The sequence below is a fragment of the Theropithecus gelada genome, chromosome 2 (genome assembly GCF_003255815.1).
Source record: "Theropithecus gelada isolate Dixy chromosome 2, Tgel_1.0, whole genome shotgun sequence".
In the NCBI taxonomy this organism is placed as follows: Eukaryota; Metazoa; Chordata; class Mammalia; order Primates; family Cercopithecidae; genus Theropithecus; species Theropithecus gelada.
In genome coordinates, this window is record NC_037669.1 from 83541896 (window position 1) to 83557577 (window position 15682).

General features: G+C 37.1%; 1 protein-coding gene across 11 annotated transcripts in view; it reads right to left on the bottom strand.

Moving 5' to 3' along the window:
• CCDC66 (coiled-coil domain containing 66) overlaps positions 1–15682 on the bottom strand; it is a 57692-nt gene that overhangs the window by 19753 nt on the left and 22257 nt on the right. For 8 of the 11 annotated variants that reach the window (XM_025375198.1, XM_025375197.1, XM_025375194.1 and 5 more), the window contains 3 exons: positions 8481–8612; positions 7868–8118; positions 7582–7666 (listed from right to left, as the gene is read on the bottom strand). In XM_025375198.1, coding sequence (XP_025230983.1) covers positions 7582–7666; positions 7868–8118; positions 8481–8612 — 468 coding nt within the window. The remainder of the gene's footprint in view (positions 1–7581; positions 7667–7867; positions 8119–8480; positions 8613–15682) is intronic. The other 3 variants (XM_025375201.1, XM_025375200.1, XM_025375195.1) reach the window with 2 other exon arrangements.

Here is a 15682-nt window from a genome sequence, read left to right on the forward strand (position 1 = left end):
GGAATGAATTAACAGCATTTGCAATGACCTGGATGAGACTGGGGACTATCATTCTAAGTGAAGTAACTCAGCAATGGAAAACCAAACATCGTTATGTTCTCACTTATATGTGGGAGCTAACCTATGATGATGCAAAGGCATAAGAATGATACAATGGACTTTGGGGACTTGTAGGGAAGAGTGGAGGTCGGTGGGGGGGATTAAATAAACATATATGATGCAATGTATACTACTCGCATGATGGGTGTACCAGGATCTCACAAATCACCACTAACTAATTTATTCATGTAACCAAATACCATCTGTACCCCAATAACTTACGGAAAAATAAAAATTTTTAAAAAGCAAGGAAATAGGACACCTCCAAAGGAATACAGTAATTCTCCAGCAATAGATCTTAATCAAAAAGCAAGTTATGAAATCCCAGAAAAAAATTCAAAATTTCAATACTAAAGAAGCCCAATGAGGTACAAGAGAATACTGAAAACCAATACAAAAAAGTCAGAAAAACAATTCAGGGTATGAATGAGAAATGTACCAAAGAGGTAGATACCAGAAAAACAACCACCAAACAAATTGTGGAAATGAAGAAATCATTGAATGAAATACAAAGCATATCTGAAAACTTCAACAATAGATTAAATAAAACACAAGACTTGTAGAGCCTAAAGATAGGTCTTTAAAAATAACACATTCAGAAAAAAAAGCAAAAAGAATAAAAAAGAATCAGGCTAGCTTTTGTGATATATGGGACACCAAAAGGGACCAAATATTTGAATTTTCAGTGTCTGAGAAGGCAAACAGAAAGGATAGAGTTAGAAAACCTATTTAATGAAATAAAAGATGAAAACTTCCCAGGTCTAGCAAGAGGTTTAGTAATCCAGATACAGGAGGCTCAAAGATCCCCAAATAGAAACACTGCAAAAAATTCTTCTCCACAGCATGTTATAGTCAAACTGTTAAAAGTAAGAGACAAAGAGAAAATTCTAAAAACCATGCAAGAGAAAAGCATCTCGGCACCTATAAAGGAACCCCCATCAGACTAACAGCATATTTCTCAGCAGAAACCTTAGAGCCAGGAGAGAATTATATCTAAAGTGCTGAAAGGGGGGGAGAAAAACCTGCCAAAGATACTACACCCAGCAAAGTTATCCTTCATAAATGAAGAATATATAAAGTCTTTCGTAGACAAGCAACAGCTGCGGGAAGTCATCACCACTAGACTGGTCATACAAGAAATGCTAAAGTTCAGGGAGTCTACAACTGGAAGCACAACAGCGATTAACTACCACCAAGAAAACACTTGAAAATACAAAAACCACTGGTAGGGCAAACAAATAAAGAGGAGAAAAAAACCTCAAATGTTACCACTACAGGATGCCACCAAACCACAATGTTAAACAAAAAGAAAGAAACACACTAAAGAGAAAAAGAAACGAATCAAACATTTTCACTACAGAAAACTACCAAGCCACATTGATAAATAATGAAAGGAATAAAGGATATACAAACTACAAAAAAAAAGAGACAGGATTAAGTCTTCATATATTAATAACTTTGCATGTAAACTAAGTAAATTAAAAGGTATAGACTGCCTGAATGAATAAAAACCAGCCAAACAAACAAAACATATTTGCTGACCATAAGAAAGTCACTTCATCTGTAAAGACATAAAAAGACTAAAAGGGAAGAAATGGAAAAGAAATATTCAACACAGCCAGAACCAAAAGTGAGCAAGAATTGCTGTACTTATTTCAGATGAAAAAGACTTTAAGTCATGAACATTAAAAAGAGACAAAGAAGGTCATTCTATAATGATAAAGGGATCAATTCAGCAAGACGATATAACAACTGCAAACATACGTACACAACACCAGAACACCTAGAAATATAAAGCAAGCATTATTAGATCTAAAGGTAGAGATAGACTACAATACAATAGTAGTTGGGGATTTCAATACCTCACTCTCAGCACTAGATAGATCATCTAAAAAGAAAATTAACCAACACTGGACTTAAACTGTACATTAAGCCAAACAGACCTAATAGCCTTACAGAACATCTCATCCATCAGTTAAGAGAACACACATTCTTTTCATTAGCACAAGGATTATTCTCCAGGACAGATCATATGTTAGGACACAAAACAAATCTCAACAAACTTTAAAAAACTGACTTCAAATCAAGTACCTTCTCAAACTACAACGGAACAAAACTAATAATCAATAACGAGAAGAACACTGGCAACTGTACAAATAAACAGAAATTAAACAACATGCTTCTGAACAAGCATCCAGTCAAGGAAAAAATTTTTTTAAAAATTCCTGAAAAAATGAAAATTGAAACACAACATACCAAAACCTATGGGATACAGAAAAAGCAGTGCTAAGAGGGAAATTTTCGCAATAAGTGCATTTATCAAAAAAGTGGAAACATTTCAAAAAGCAATCTAATGATGTACCTAAAAGGAACTAGAAAAGAACAAACTCCAAATTAGTAGGAAAGAAATAATAAACACTAGAGCAGAACTAAACAGAATAGAGACAAAAAACACAATACAAAGGATCAAGAAACAAAGTTTTTTTAAAAGATAAACAAAACCAATAAGCTACTTGTTAGACTAACCAAGAACCAAAGAGAGAAAACCCAAATAAAATCAAGAATGAAAAAGGAGAAATTACAACTGATACCACAGAAATACAAGAGATCATCAGAGGTATTATGAACAACTACACACAAATAAACTAGAAAACCTGGAAGAAATGGATAAATTCCTGGACACACACAAGCTATCAAGAATGAATCAGGAAAAAACAGAAAACCTGAACAGACCAATAATGAGTAATGAGACTGAATTGGTAATAAAAAGTCTCCCAACAAAGGAAAGTCCAAGACCAGACAACTTCACTAATGAATTCTATCAAACTATCAAAGAACTAACCAATTCTTCTCAAACTATTCCAAAAAAGTCAAAGAGGAGGGAATTTTCCCTAACTCATTCTGTGAGGCCAGCACTGATTGCCCTGATACCAAAGCCAGAGAAGGACAGAACAAAAAAGAACAAAGAAAATTACAGGCCACTATTTTTGATGAACATAGATGCAAAAATTCTCAACAAAATACTAGCAAACTCAATCCAACAGCACATGAGAAAACTAATACCCAACAATTAAGTGGGGTTTATCCTAGCGATGCAGGGAGAATTCAACATATACAAATCAATAAATGTGATACATCACATCAAAAGAATGAAAGACAAAAACCATATGATCTTCTCAGTAGACAAGAAAAAACATTTCACAAAATTCAACATCACTTAATAATAAAAACTCTCAACAAACTAGGCACAGAAGGAATATACCTTAACATAATAAAGACCATATATGACAAACCCACAGCTAACATCATAGTTAATGGGGAAAAGCTGAAAGAAAGCCTTTCCCCTAGGAGCTAAAACAAAATAAGGATGCCCACTTTCACCATTCTTATTCAACATAGCAACAGAAGTCCTAGCCTGAGCAACCAGGCAAGATAAATAAAGGGCACCTAAATTAGAAAAGATAAAATAAAAAGTCCCCTATACAAAAATTACCCAGGCATGGTGGCGCACACCTGTAATTCCAGCTACTTGGGTGGAATTGCTTGAAGCCAGAAGGTGGAGGTTGTAGTTAATGGGAATTGCTTGAACCCAGAAGGTGGAGGTTGTAGTGAGCCAACACTGTGCCACTGAAGTCCAGCCTGGGCGACAGCTGTCTCAAAACAAACAAAACAAAACAAAACAAAACAACTAAAATCAAAACGTCCTCTTTGCTGATGTTATGATCTTATAGCTTAAAAACCCTAGACTCCACTGGCGCACTGGCTCATGCCTGAAATACTAGCACTCTGGGAGGCCAAGGCAGGTGGATCATCTGAGGTCAGGAGTTCGAGACCAGCCTGGCCAACACTGTGAAACACCATCTCTACTAAAAAAATACAAAAATTAGCAAGGTGTGGTGGCACAGGCCTGTAGTCCCAGCTACTTGGAAGGCTGAGGCAGAAGAATCGCTTGAACCCGTGAGGCGGAGGTTGCAGTGGGCCGAGATCACGTCACTGCACTCCAGCCTAGGCGACAGAGCGAAGGCTCTGTATCAAAAACAAACAAACAAAACCCAAAAACAAAACCTAGACTCCACAAAAAAACTCACAGCTGATCAATACATTCAGTAAAGTTGCAGAACACAAAATCAACATACAAAAATCGGTAGCATTTCTATACACTAGCTGAGAAATAAATAAAGAAGGCAATCCCACCTACAATAGCTACAGAAAATAAAATACCTAGGAATAAATTTAACCAAGGAGGTTACACATTTCTACACACAAAAAAACTACAAAACAGATGAAAGAAACTAAAGAGGACACAAACAAATGGCAAGATATCCCGTGTTCATGGATCAGAAGAATTATGCCTAAAGCAATCTACAAATCCAATGCTATCTCTATCAAAATACCACCTTCATTTTTCACAGAAATAGAAACAATTATAAAATATCTATGAAAGCAAAAAAGAGCCGTAATAACTAAATCAAGGTGGATCACAAGAACAAAGCTGAAGGCATCACACTACCTGACTCAAAATATATTACAACAATAGTAACCACAACAGCATGGTATTCGTATAAAAAACAGACATATAGATCAATGGAACAGAATAGAGAATCCAGAAATAAATCCATGTATTTACAGCCAACTGATTTTCAACAAAAGTGTCAAGAACATAGTTGGGGAAAGCACATACTCTTCAATAAATAATGCTGGGAAAATTGGATATCTATATTCAGAGAAATGAAGCTGGAGCCCCATCTCTCACCATATTCAAAAAAACAATTCAAGGGCCAGTGTGGTGGCTCATGCCTGTAATTCTAGCACTTTGGGAGGGTGAGGCAGGTGGATCATTTAAGGTCAGGAGTTCAAGATCAGCCTGGCCAACATGGTGAAACCCCATCAGTACTTTAAAAAAAAAAAAAATTAGCCAGGTGTGGTGGCATGCACCCGTAATCCCAGCTACTCAGGAGGCTACGGCAGGAGAATCGCTTGAACCTGGGAAGTGGAGGCTGCTGTGAGCCGATCACGTCACTGCATTTCAGAGTGACAGAGTGAGACTCCACCTCAAAAAAAAAAAAAATTCAAGATGGATTAAACAGTTAAATGTATGACCCCAAAATGTAAACCTACTAGAAGAAAACATACGGAAAACACTTCAGGACACTGGTATAGAGTTTATGGTCGAGACCTCAAAAACACAGGCACCAAAAACAGACAAATAGGGCTAAACTGAACTAAAAAGCTTCTGCACGGGAAAGGAAACAATAACCAGAGTGAAAGAGACAGTCTGTCCCCCAGTTTGAATATTCAGTAGTTTGAATATTCAATAGCTTGCATATTCAGTAGTTTGAATATCTGCAAACTATTCATCCAACAAGGGGCTACTATCCAGAATACATAAACTCAAACTCAACACACACAGACACCAAAACCCAAATAATTCCATTAAAAAGGAGGCAAAGAGTATTAATAAACATTTTTCTAAAGAGGATATATAAATGGCCAACAGGTATATGAAAAAATGCTCAACGTTACTAATCACAGAAATGCAAATCAAACCCACAATGAGATATCATATCGCCTCAGTTAGAATGGCTATTACTAAAAAGACAAAAATGCTGGGCCCGGTGGCTTAGGCCTGTAATCCCAGCACTCTGGAAGACTGAGGTTGGAGGACTGTTTGAGGAAAGGAGTTCGAAACCAATCTGGTCAACACAGTGAGACTGTGTCTCTATAAAAGAAAAAATTTAAAATTAGCCTGGCATGGTGGAGCATGCCTGTAGTATCAGCTACTGGGGAGGCTCAGGCAGCAGGATTGCTTAAGCCCAGGAGTATTAGGCTACAGTGAGCCATGATCATGCCACTGCATACCAGACTGGGCAGCAGAGCAAGACCCTGTCTCAAAAACAAACCAAAAGACAAAAAATAACAGATGCTGCCAAGGAAGTGGAGAAAAGAGAATCCTTATACACTGTTAGTGGGAATGTAAATAAATACAGACACTATGGAAACAGTAGGGAGACGTCTCCAAAAACTAAAAATGGAACTACCATATGATCCAGCATTCCCAGTACTGGATATTTATCCAAAGAACATGAAATCCGTATATCAAAAGGATACCTGCATTCTTGCGCTAATTGTAGCACTATTTACAATCTAAGTGTCTATCAATGAATAAACAGATAAAGAAAATGTGGTATATACACAATGGGATACTATTTGGCCATAAAGAAAAAATAGTCTTGTCATTTACAGCAACACAGATGCGACTGGAGGTCATTATGTTAAGTGAAATAAGCCAGGTATAGAAAGATAAACATCACATGTTCCTACTCACGTGTGGGAGCTAAAAAAGTAGGTCTCAAGGAGCTAAAGAGTGGAATGATAGGTATTAAAGGCTGGGAAGGGTGTGTGTGAGGGTGGTGGTGATCAAGAGAGGTAGGTTAACGGGTACAAACATATGGTTAGATGAAAGGAATAAGTTCCAATGTTTGATAGCAATAGTAAGGTGACTATGGTCAGCAACCATGTATTATATATTTCAAATTGGTTAGTAAACTTGAAATGTTCCCAATACAGAAATGATAAATACTCAAGGTGATAGATACCAGAATACTCTGGCTTAATCATTACACATTCTACACATATAACGAAATATCTTATGTGTCCTATAAATATATAAAACCTTATATATCAATTTTAAAAATCCATGAAGCATTTGTTTGGTGACTGTAGAAATAAGTTTTATCAGCATACTGAAAGTATTATTTATGTAAGTGAAGTGGAAATGTCAAATTTCCAATGCACTTCTCCCATCTCCCATTTGTACTGTCAAGTTCTACATGCCTTTTCTTCAACCCTAAGAGGGCTACTGGAGGAAATGATATTAAAAAAACTGAAGAAATAATCTCAGTGCTTAGCATAGTGCCTGGTAAGTAGCAGATGCTCTGCAAATGTCTGCTCACTGACTAAGCGTAACATTAATGATGCCAAATTCATGTATCAAAGGATTTGAAGAATTATGCAGATATTAAAGTCCCTTTACCACTAGGCTAAAATCAGGAGAGGAAGTTTTAATTTTAGCCTCTTTTCTTATATTATGCATTAGATTTCTTAATCATAATTCTAGTTCAATCCCTATTCAAAGAATGAATTCTCATTTTAAACAGAACTCAGGAGAAATAAATTGATGGGAAAAAAAAAAAAAAACCAGTACTAACCTAAGACAATACAAATTCACATATACAACTTATATATTAAAGACCTTCTCTACTGGAAGGCAGGTGGCTGTAGTATGTGATACTGTTGGGTTCTTAGCATAAGTATAATTCTAATATTACAATGCCAGTTGGGGTAGCGACTGGATTCATGACACAACTGGACAGGACCTATGCTGTAAAGTTACATCAGAATTTAAATTTCCATTTACTTAAGTATATGTTCACCATGACTGTTACTTATTAAGGTAAAGAACAATGTTTAACAATGCAATACCTGATGCTCTAATTGTTTTTGTCGTCGTCTGTCTCGTTCCTCAATCTGAGCTGGGTCCAAGAGAGCAGTCATGGAACGGAAAAAGCTGGAAAGATACATATATTAGCTATTAAAAACCTCAAAAAGGTAGATTCAACAAGCTAAATCATTTTTGTTTGGGATAAATCTACTGATTATTTCTATTTTAAAGACAAATACCAAATCTGAAACCAATGAGACATTAACAAGTCTTACTAAAGCACAGAGACTTTCTTAAAAATCAATAAATACATAAGCATGAACTTACTTTGTTTTCTTACTGTTTGCCATAACCACATCCTTAATAGGTTTTGCTCTATGCTCCACCTCTGAAGGTTCAACCTGGCTTCCAGTTGTAGGTGTACAAACACTGCTGACATCAGCCAGCTCCTGAGTGTCAGGAGACACACAGAAGTACTCAGGTTGTTTGTGTGTTGACCGAGAGGACAGTTGAGATTGAGAACCAGGATAACTCTTTAATGAATCAAAGTGCATTGCCCATCTGTCATGTTCCTCACCCTAATGATGACAAAAAATTCTCATATATAATTCCAAATGACAACCAAAGATATTTCTAAAAGTCACCTTAGAGCAGAATAAGCATCATAAAAATTAACAAAACTGTACTGTTTAGAGTCCTTATACATAGATAACTAGCTTCGAAAATTTGAGAAATTCAAAGAATTAGGAAATTTCTAAAAAGTTGTAAGAAGCTATGCAATGCCACATAATGCATTCAATGAAACAGGTTCACATGGGCAAATGTGGAATAACTGGAATTTTCTGGTCTTGTCAAGAAGTTTCAGAATACTTCTAGTTTTGATTGAAGACTTTGATTTTATTATCATTTTCTTTTATAGCCATAAAACCTCATAAGTTACCTTTGAATATATAATTTTTTCCTCTATTTTTCTTTGACGGTCATCTTCTATTTGCTTATTCAACTCTTCAATCCATTTTCTCTGCAGTTCTTGTTTCACAGCACTGAAAGGGTGCTCCAGCAGTACTGTTTCCTAAACAACAGTCATAAAAGCTATCTAAAGTTCAGTTCTCTTTTTCTAATCATTTAATATGGGCAAATCTTGCTAAAGTAACTTATACAGATTTAATCCAGTGAGGCATTTATCTGTAAGAGGAGCAATAACTTCAAATGAATTTGAATTCAAACAAATAATTAAGTAGATATATTCTGATTCTCAGAATCATATTTTAAATATATTAGAGCAGAGAGATATAATAAGATATCTAAGTGTAAGGAAAGGGAATTTTCTAATAAAAAACAGAAAATTCTTTTTCCAAAACAATTAAAAGACTCAAAATTCAGCTGGATGCAGCGGCTCATGACTATAATCCTAGCATGTTGGGAGGCTGACATGGGCAGATCACCTGAGCCCAGGAGTTCGAGACCAGCCTGGCCAACATGGCAAAACCCCATCTCTACTAAAAAATAAAATAAAATAAAATAAAATAGAATTAGCCAGGTGTGGGTGCATGCCTGTAATCCCAGCTACTTGGGAGGCTGAGGCACAAATCACTTGAACCTGGGAGGTGGGGGTTGTAGTGAGCCGAAATCATGCCACTGCACTCCAGCATGGGCAAGAGTGAGACCCTGTCTCAAAAAAATTATTTTTCAAAATTCAAAGTCTCTTTTAGAGGCTGAAAGAGTTATTAACAATTTAAAACAGATGACTATTGTTTTACATTTGGCTTTGAAATACAACAAATATTGCCTTTAGGACAAGAACAAGGAGAATATAGAAAGATGTGTGAGAGCAAGAGACTTTCCCTACTGAATCATGTCTCTCTCTAGGAGACCCTCTGTCTTCTAGGTTTCTGCTACTACAGCTCTATCACAGTCTATGATGTTTCAATAAGAAAAATATACTGTGTCCAGAACAAGTCTTTGAATCTTAAGGAAAAAGTAAAAAACGAAAACAGTAGCATAAAAGTTTGCTGCCACTTTAACTGATGAGTTTAGGATACTCTTAAAAATATATATTCTACTCAAATTGTTCTGAAATGCAACAGGCAAATAACAAAACATTTCATTACATGAAATAACTGCAGGACATAATTAAGAAAAATGGTTTGACAGAATCCTACAATGACAATATACCTCACAATGTTACTTTCTTCCCTTGTTTTTACCAGAAAAGATCACAAAGGTCATAGTTTACAACTCACTGTTTTGATCAGAAGAAATATTTATACAAAAAGTAAAGATCCTTATATCTCGTCCTCCTACATTCTAAACAGATTAAAAACCATCAAACTTATTTAAGCCTAAAACAATCACTTCAAAAGGAACATTATCTTTAGGTAAAAGAAAGTATACCTCAAGAAATGTTTTAGAGGTCAAAATGGGAAAAGAAAAACAAGCGTTGTCCAACCTGTGGGCCAAGACAGCTTTGAATGTGGCCCAACACAAATTTGTAAACTTTCTTAAAATATTATGAAATTGTTTTGCAATTTTTTTTAAAGTTCATCAGCTATCACAGTGTTAGTTTATTTTATGTGTGGCCCAAGACCATTTTTCTTCTTCCAGTGTGACTCAGGGAAGCCAAAAGACTGGATACCCCCAAATTGCAAATGGACCCTTTGAACTCCCTAAAGAAAATTTTCAACAAGGTAACTCAATAGTCTTAGAATGCTGTGTATTTGTTTGAGTCTGATGTAACCAGATCTGATTCCATATTCTAGTGTAGTGGTATTGCAAATTATTCACGGATTAGACAAAAGTTAAAATTACCCTTAAAAATTCCTTAAACACTCAGAATGTTTTATATATATTTATAACCCTAAGACAACTGAACAATCAGATCTCTCAGTTTAGTCTTTAATTTCTTACTCAAAGATATCTTACAAAGCTACTACGACTTACCTGCATTTCATTTCTGTTGTTGACTGGGAAAGCCTTTAAATTATTCTTACATTCTTTTTCACAAGTCTCTCCCAATGTGCATTCAGTTAGAAGAATGAAAAACGGGGGTGGGAGATGGGGAGAGATGTAGGTAGAAATGCATTCCTTTTGGTTTACTGCGTGCATTTAGTTGAAGGTGAGTAAGGAATATTTGTGTGTAACACAAGACATACTGTAACAAGTGTTGTGTTTTGACCTTCTTCTATCATTCCCTCTTGCTAAATCCTCCATACAGTTAAAGAAGCCTCTTTTCCCAGGCTGACTTTTTCACTGTATCTCCCTATTACAGACCTGAGACTTCCCCTACATAAAAACTGATTTCCTAAATATGTTTTGAGCCTATTCTTTTTTTTTTTTTTCCAGGCAGGGTCTCACTGTCACCCAGGCTGGAGTGCACAATCATGGCTCACTGCTGCCTTAACATCCCAGGCTTAAGTGATCCTCCTGCCTCAGATTCTCAAGTAGCTGGGACTACAGATGCACGCCACCACACCCAGCGATTTTTATTTTTCGTAGAGACAGGATTTTACCATGTTGTTGCCCAGGATGGCCTTGAACTCCTGGGCTCAAGAAATCCACCCGCCTTGACCTCCCAAAAAGCCACTGCATATGGCCTATTCTCACGTGACAGCCTTGTGTGAAAACTCATAGGAAACCCACTACAACCTTCCCCTCAAATAGTTCCTGATGTTAGAGTCCTAATGTAATTATTTTAGTCTTCAAATTATTCTGTTAGGAAATGTTAGTCTCACTCCTGATTCAAATGCTGTACAAATGGCAGCTGGTAAGTCAGAACTGAAAATAAAGGGCTTTTCAGATGGTCCACTATAGATGCCTGTTTCCATTTCATGTAATTCTCCCCTTAAAGCAGTCTATAAAAATGCAGCTTTGGGAAAGAACACTGTGTTGACTTTGCCAAGGGCCAGAAGAGCGCTTCTTGCCAGTTCATGATTCCCCAATTAAGATGACAACATCCACCTGCCTACCTTGTCTACTGGCTAGGCAGAAAAGGCATTCATGTGGGTGGTAGGGATGTCAGGACACTGGATTACAAAGACCATTACCTTATAGGAGGAAGGGCAGCAAAACACAGAGCTGAAATCACTTTTTAAAAAACAAAATTACTTTGAACTTAAAAATTATTTAAAATCCCTCTCGAACCAGAAGGCCCATAGAGTAAACGATGGCTAAAAATCTGTTTCTCATGTACTTATTTGCCATATATCCTCTTTGAAGCCACATCTATTAAAATTCTGCCAATTAAAAAAATTGGGTTGTCTAATTACTGAATGTTTAGTTTTTAAAAATATATGCTGGATGTAAGTCCTTTTATCAAGAATTAATTTGCAATCATTTTCTCCCTCTATTTTATAAACTTAACTTTAACCTAAGAACAGAACTTTTGATGAGGTCATTCATCAATTCTTTTTTAAAAGATCATCCTTTCAGTGTTGTACTAATGACACTGGTACATTAATTCTTGTGTCTAGCCACCTTTATTAAGTTTACCTATTATTTTTATAAATATGATGATCATTGATTTGTGAATGTTAAACCTAGCTTGCTTGCATTCCTTGAATAGACCCAACTCATCATGATTTATTACTCTTTCTTGTATTTATTTTTCTTTCTTGTATTTCCTGTCAGGTTTTGGTATAAAGAGTTAGTTTTGGGTATCAGGTTTACTACCCTCATAAACAACCTAAAAGGTTTTCACTTCCACCTTAATTGTTGGGAAGAATTCACCAGTAAATACATTTGGTTCTGGAGTTTATTTTGTTGGGTTTTTAGTAATGGGTTCAATTTCATTAAAGTACCATTCTGATTTACTGCTTCTTGTGTCAATTTTAGTAATCTGTGTTTTTCTAATAATTTGCTCATTTTTAAGTCCAAATTAACTTGAAAGTGAAGTTATTCAGAAAATCCCCTTCTCTTTCTAATGTCCATATTCTCTAGTGATGTCTCCTTTTTAATTCATCTCAATTTTATGAGGGGTTTATCAATTTAAATAACTTTTCAAAGAATTAACTTTTGGCTTTGTTAATTCTATTGTACATATTTCTAGTTTTACTAATACCCACTCTGACCTACTTTGGGCTTAAATTTTGCTGTTCTTTCTCTAACCTCTTGAGATGAATACTTTAGGTCACTGATACTTGATTTTCAATCTTTCAAGAGATGCATTTAAGGTGAAAAATTTCCCCCTCAGCACAGGAAACCTACATTTTGATATGTAATATTTTCATTATCACTCAGTTAAAAATATTTTCTAATGTGAATTTCTCTTTCACTCAGAAGTATACTGCCTACTTATCAAACATTTGGGAATTTTCTAGTTACTATTTGTTACTGATATATAGCTTAATTCCATTATATGGTTTGATTCAGTGTCCCCACCAAAACTCATGTTGAATTGTAATCCCCAGTGTTGGAGGTAGGGCCTGGTGGGAGGTGACTGGATCACAGGGGTGGTTTCTCATGGTTTAACACCATCCCCCTTGGTGCTGTCATTGTGATGAGTTCTCGTGAGATCTTTTTATTTTTTAGGTTGGTGCAAAAGTAAATTGCAGTTTTTGCCATTGAAAGTAATGGGTAGGCCGGGTGCGCTGGCTCAAGCCTGTAATCCCAGCACTTTGGGAGGCCGAGACGGGTGGATCACGAGGTCAGGAAATCGAGACCATCCTGGCTAACACGGTGAAACCCCGTCTCTACTAAAAATACAAAAAAAAAAAAACTAGCCGGGCGAGGTGGCGGGCGCCTGTAGTCCCAGCTACTTGGGAGGCTGAGGCAGGAGAATGGCGTGAACCCGGGAGGCGGAGCTTGCAGTGAGCTGAGATCCGGCCACTGCACTCCAGCCTGGGCGGCAGAGCGAGACTCCGTCTCAAAAAAAAAATAAAAATAAAAATAAAAATAAAAATAAATAGAAAGTAATGGGTAAAACTGCAATTACTTTTTTAAAAAAATTTTATTTCCATAGGTTTTGGGGGAAGAGGTGGTATTTGGTTACATGAGTAAGTTCTTTAGTGGTGATCTGTGAGATTCTGGTGTACGCACCACCCGAGCAGTATACGTTGAACCCACTTTGTAGTCTTTTATCCCTCAGCCCCCTCCCGGCCTTTCCCCACAAGCCCTCAAAGTCCATTGTATCCTTCTTAAGCCTCTGCATCCTCATAGCTTAGCTCCCACTTATGAGTGAGAACATAAGATGTTTGGTTTTCCATTCCTGAGTTACTTCACTTAAAATAATACTCTCCAATTCCATCCAGGTTGCTGCAAATGCTATTCATTCATTCCTTTTTATGGCTGAGTAGTATTCCATCATATATCTATATCTATCTCACAGTTTCTTCATCCACTCACTGACTGATGGGCATTTGGACTGGTTCCATATTTTCCCAATTGCGAATTGTGCTGCTATAAATGTGTGTGCAAGTATCTTTTCCATATAATGACTTCTTTTCCTCTGGAGAGTTAACCAGTAGTGGGACTGCTGAATCAAATGGTAGTTCTACTTTTGGTTCTTTTTTTTATTTTTTACTTTTATTTTTTGAGACGGAGTCTCTGTCACCCAGGCTGGAGTACAGTGGCGCAATCTCAGCTAACCGCAACCTCTGCCTCCTGGATTCAAGCAATTCTCCTGCCTCAGACTCCTGAGTAACTGGGATTACAGGCACCGCCACCATGCCCGGCTAATTTTTGTATTTTTAGGAGACAGAGTTTCACCATATTAGCCAGGTGGGTCTTGAACTCCTGACCTCAGGTGATCCGCCTGCCTCGGCTTCCCAAAGTGCTGGGATTACAGGCATGAGCCACCATGCCCAGCCTAACTTTTAGTTCTTTAAGGAATCTCCACATTGTTTTCCATAGTAAGATCTGGTTGTTTAAAAGTGTGTACCCCTCCCTGCTACCTCTCTCTTGGTCCTGTTTGTGCTGTTAGATGCCTGCTTCCATTTTGCCTCCCACCATGACTGAAAGCTCCCTAAGGCCTCCCCAGAAGCAGAAGCCACGATGCTTTCTGTACAGTCTGCAGAACTGTAAGCCTATTAAACCTCTTTATAAATTACCCAGTCTCCAGATATTTCTTTACAGTGATGAGAGGACAAACTAATAAAATCCATGATAACAATCTATGTAATGTGAACCTATGAAATTTGTTCAGACTTTTATAGCCTAGTAAATTATTAATTCTCACTTTTTATTTTGAATATTTCATCTATAGATTCTTTGGGGTTTCTATATACATGACTAATAACTACACTTTCATTTTTTCCTCTCCAATTCTTATGACTTGAAATTTCTTTTCCTTGTTATATTGCCTAGAACCACCAATACAAACAGTAATAATATATTGGCATCTTATCTCTTTTCAGAGACAGGGTCTTACTCTGTGGCCCAGGCATAATCATAGCTTACTGCACCTCTAACTCCTGGGCTCAAGTAATTCCCTCACCTCAGCCTCCAGAATAGCTAGGACTCCTGCCACGCTCAGCTAATTTTTTGTTTTTTTGTGTGTGCTGTGGAGACAGGGTCTCACTATGTTGCCCACGCTGGTCTCAAACTCTTGGCTCAAGGCAGCTACTCTTCTGCTCTGGCCTACCAAAGTGTTGGGCTTATAGGTATGAGCCACTGTATCTGGCCCACAATTTTTAATAATGTATAATTTTATTGTAAGTGTGTCTCTTTTAAGCATCAAGTCTTTGGAGTTTTCATACCTCTGCTTTTTAACAAAGGATTTTTGACTTTTCAGAGTTGATTCTTGTTATCTTGCTATTACTATTTATCTTGATGTTTACTGTACAAACTATGTTGGCAGATACTCTTTATAAAATTATACTAATGGTTACTTAATTTTCTTTTTTTTTTTTTTGAGACAGAGTCTTACTCTGTCCCCAGGCTGGAGTGCAGTGGCGCGATCTCGGCTCACTGCAACCTTCGCCTCCCAGGTTCAAGCGATTCCCTTGCCTGAGCCTCCTGAGTAGCTGGGATTACAGCCGCGCGCCACCACACCCGGCTAATTTTTTTGTATTTTTTAGTAGAGACGAGGTTTCACCATGTTGGCCAGGATGGTCTCGATTTCTTGACCTCGTGATCCGTCCGCCTCGGCCTCCCAAAGTGCTGGGATAACAGGTGTGAGCCACCACGCCTGGCGAGTTACTTTAGTTT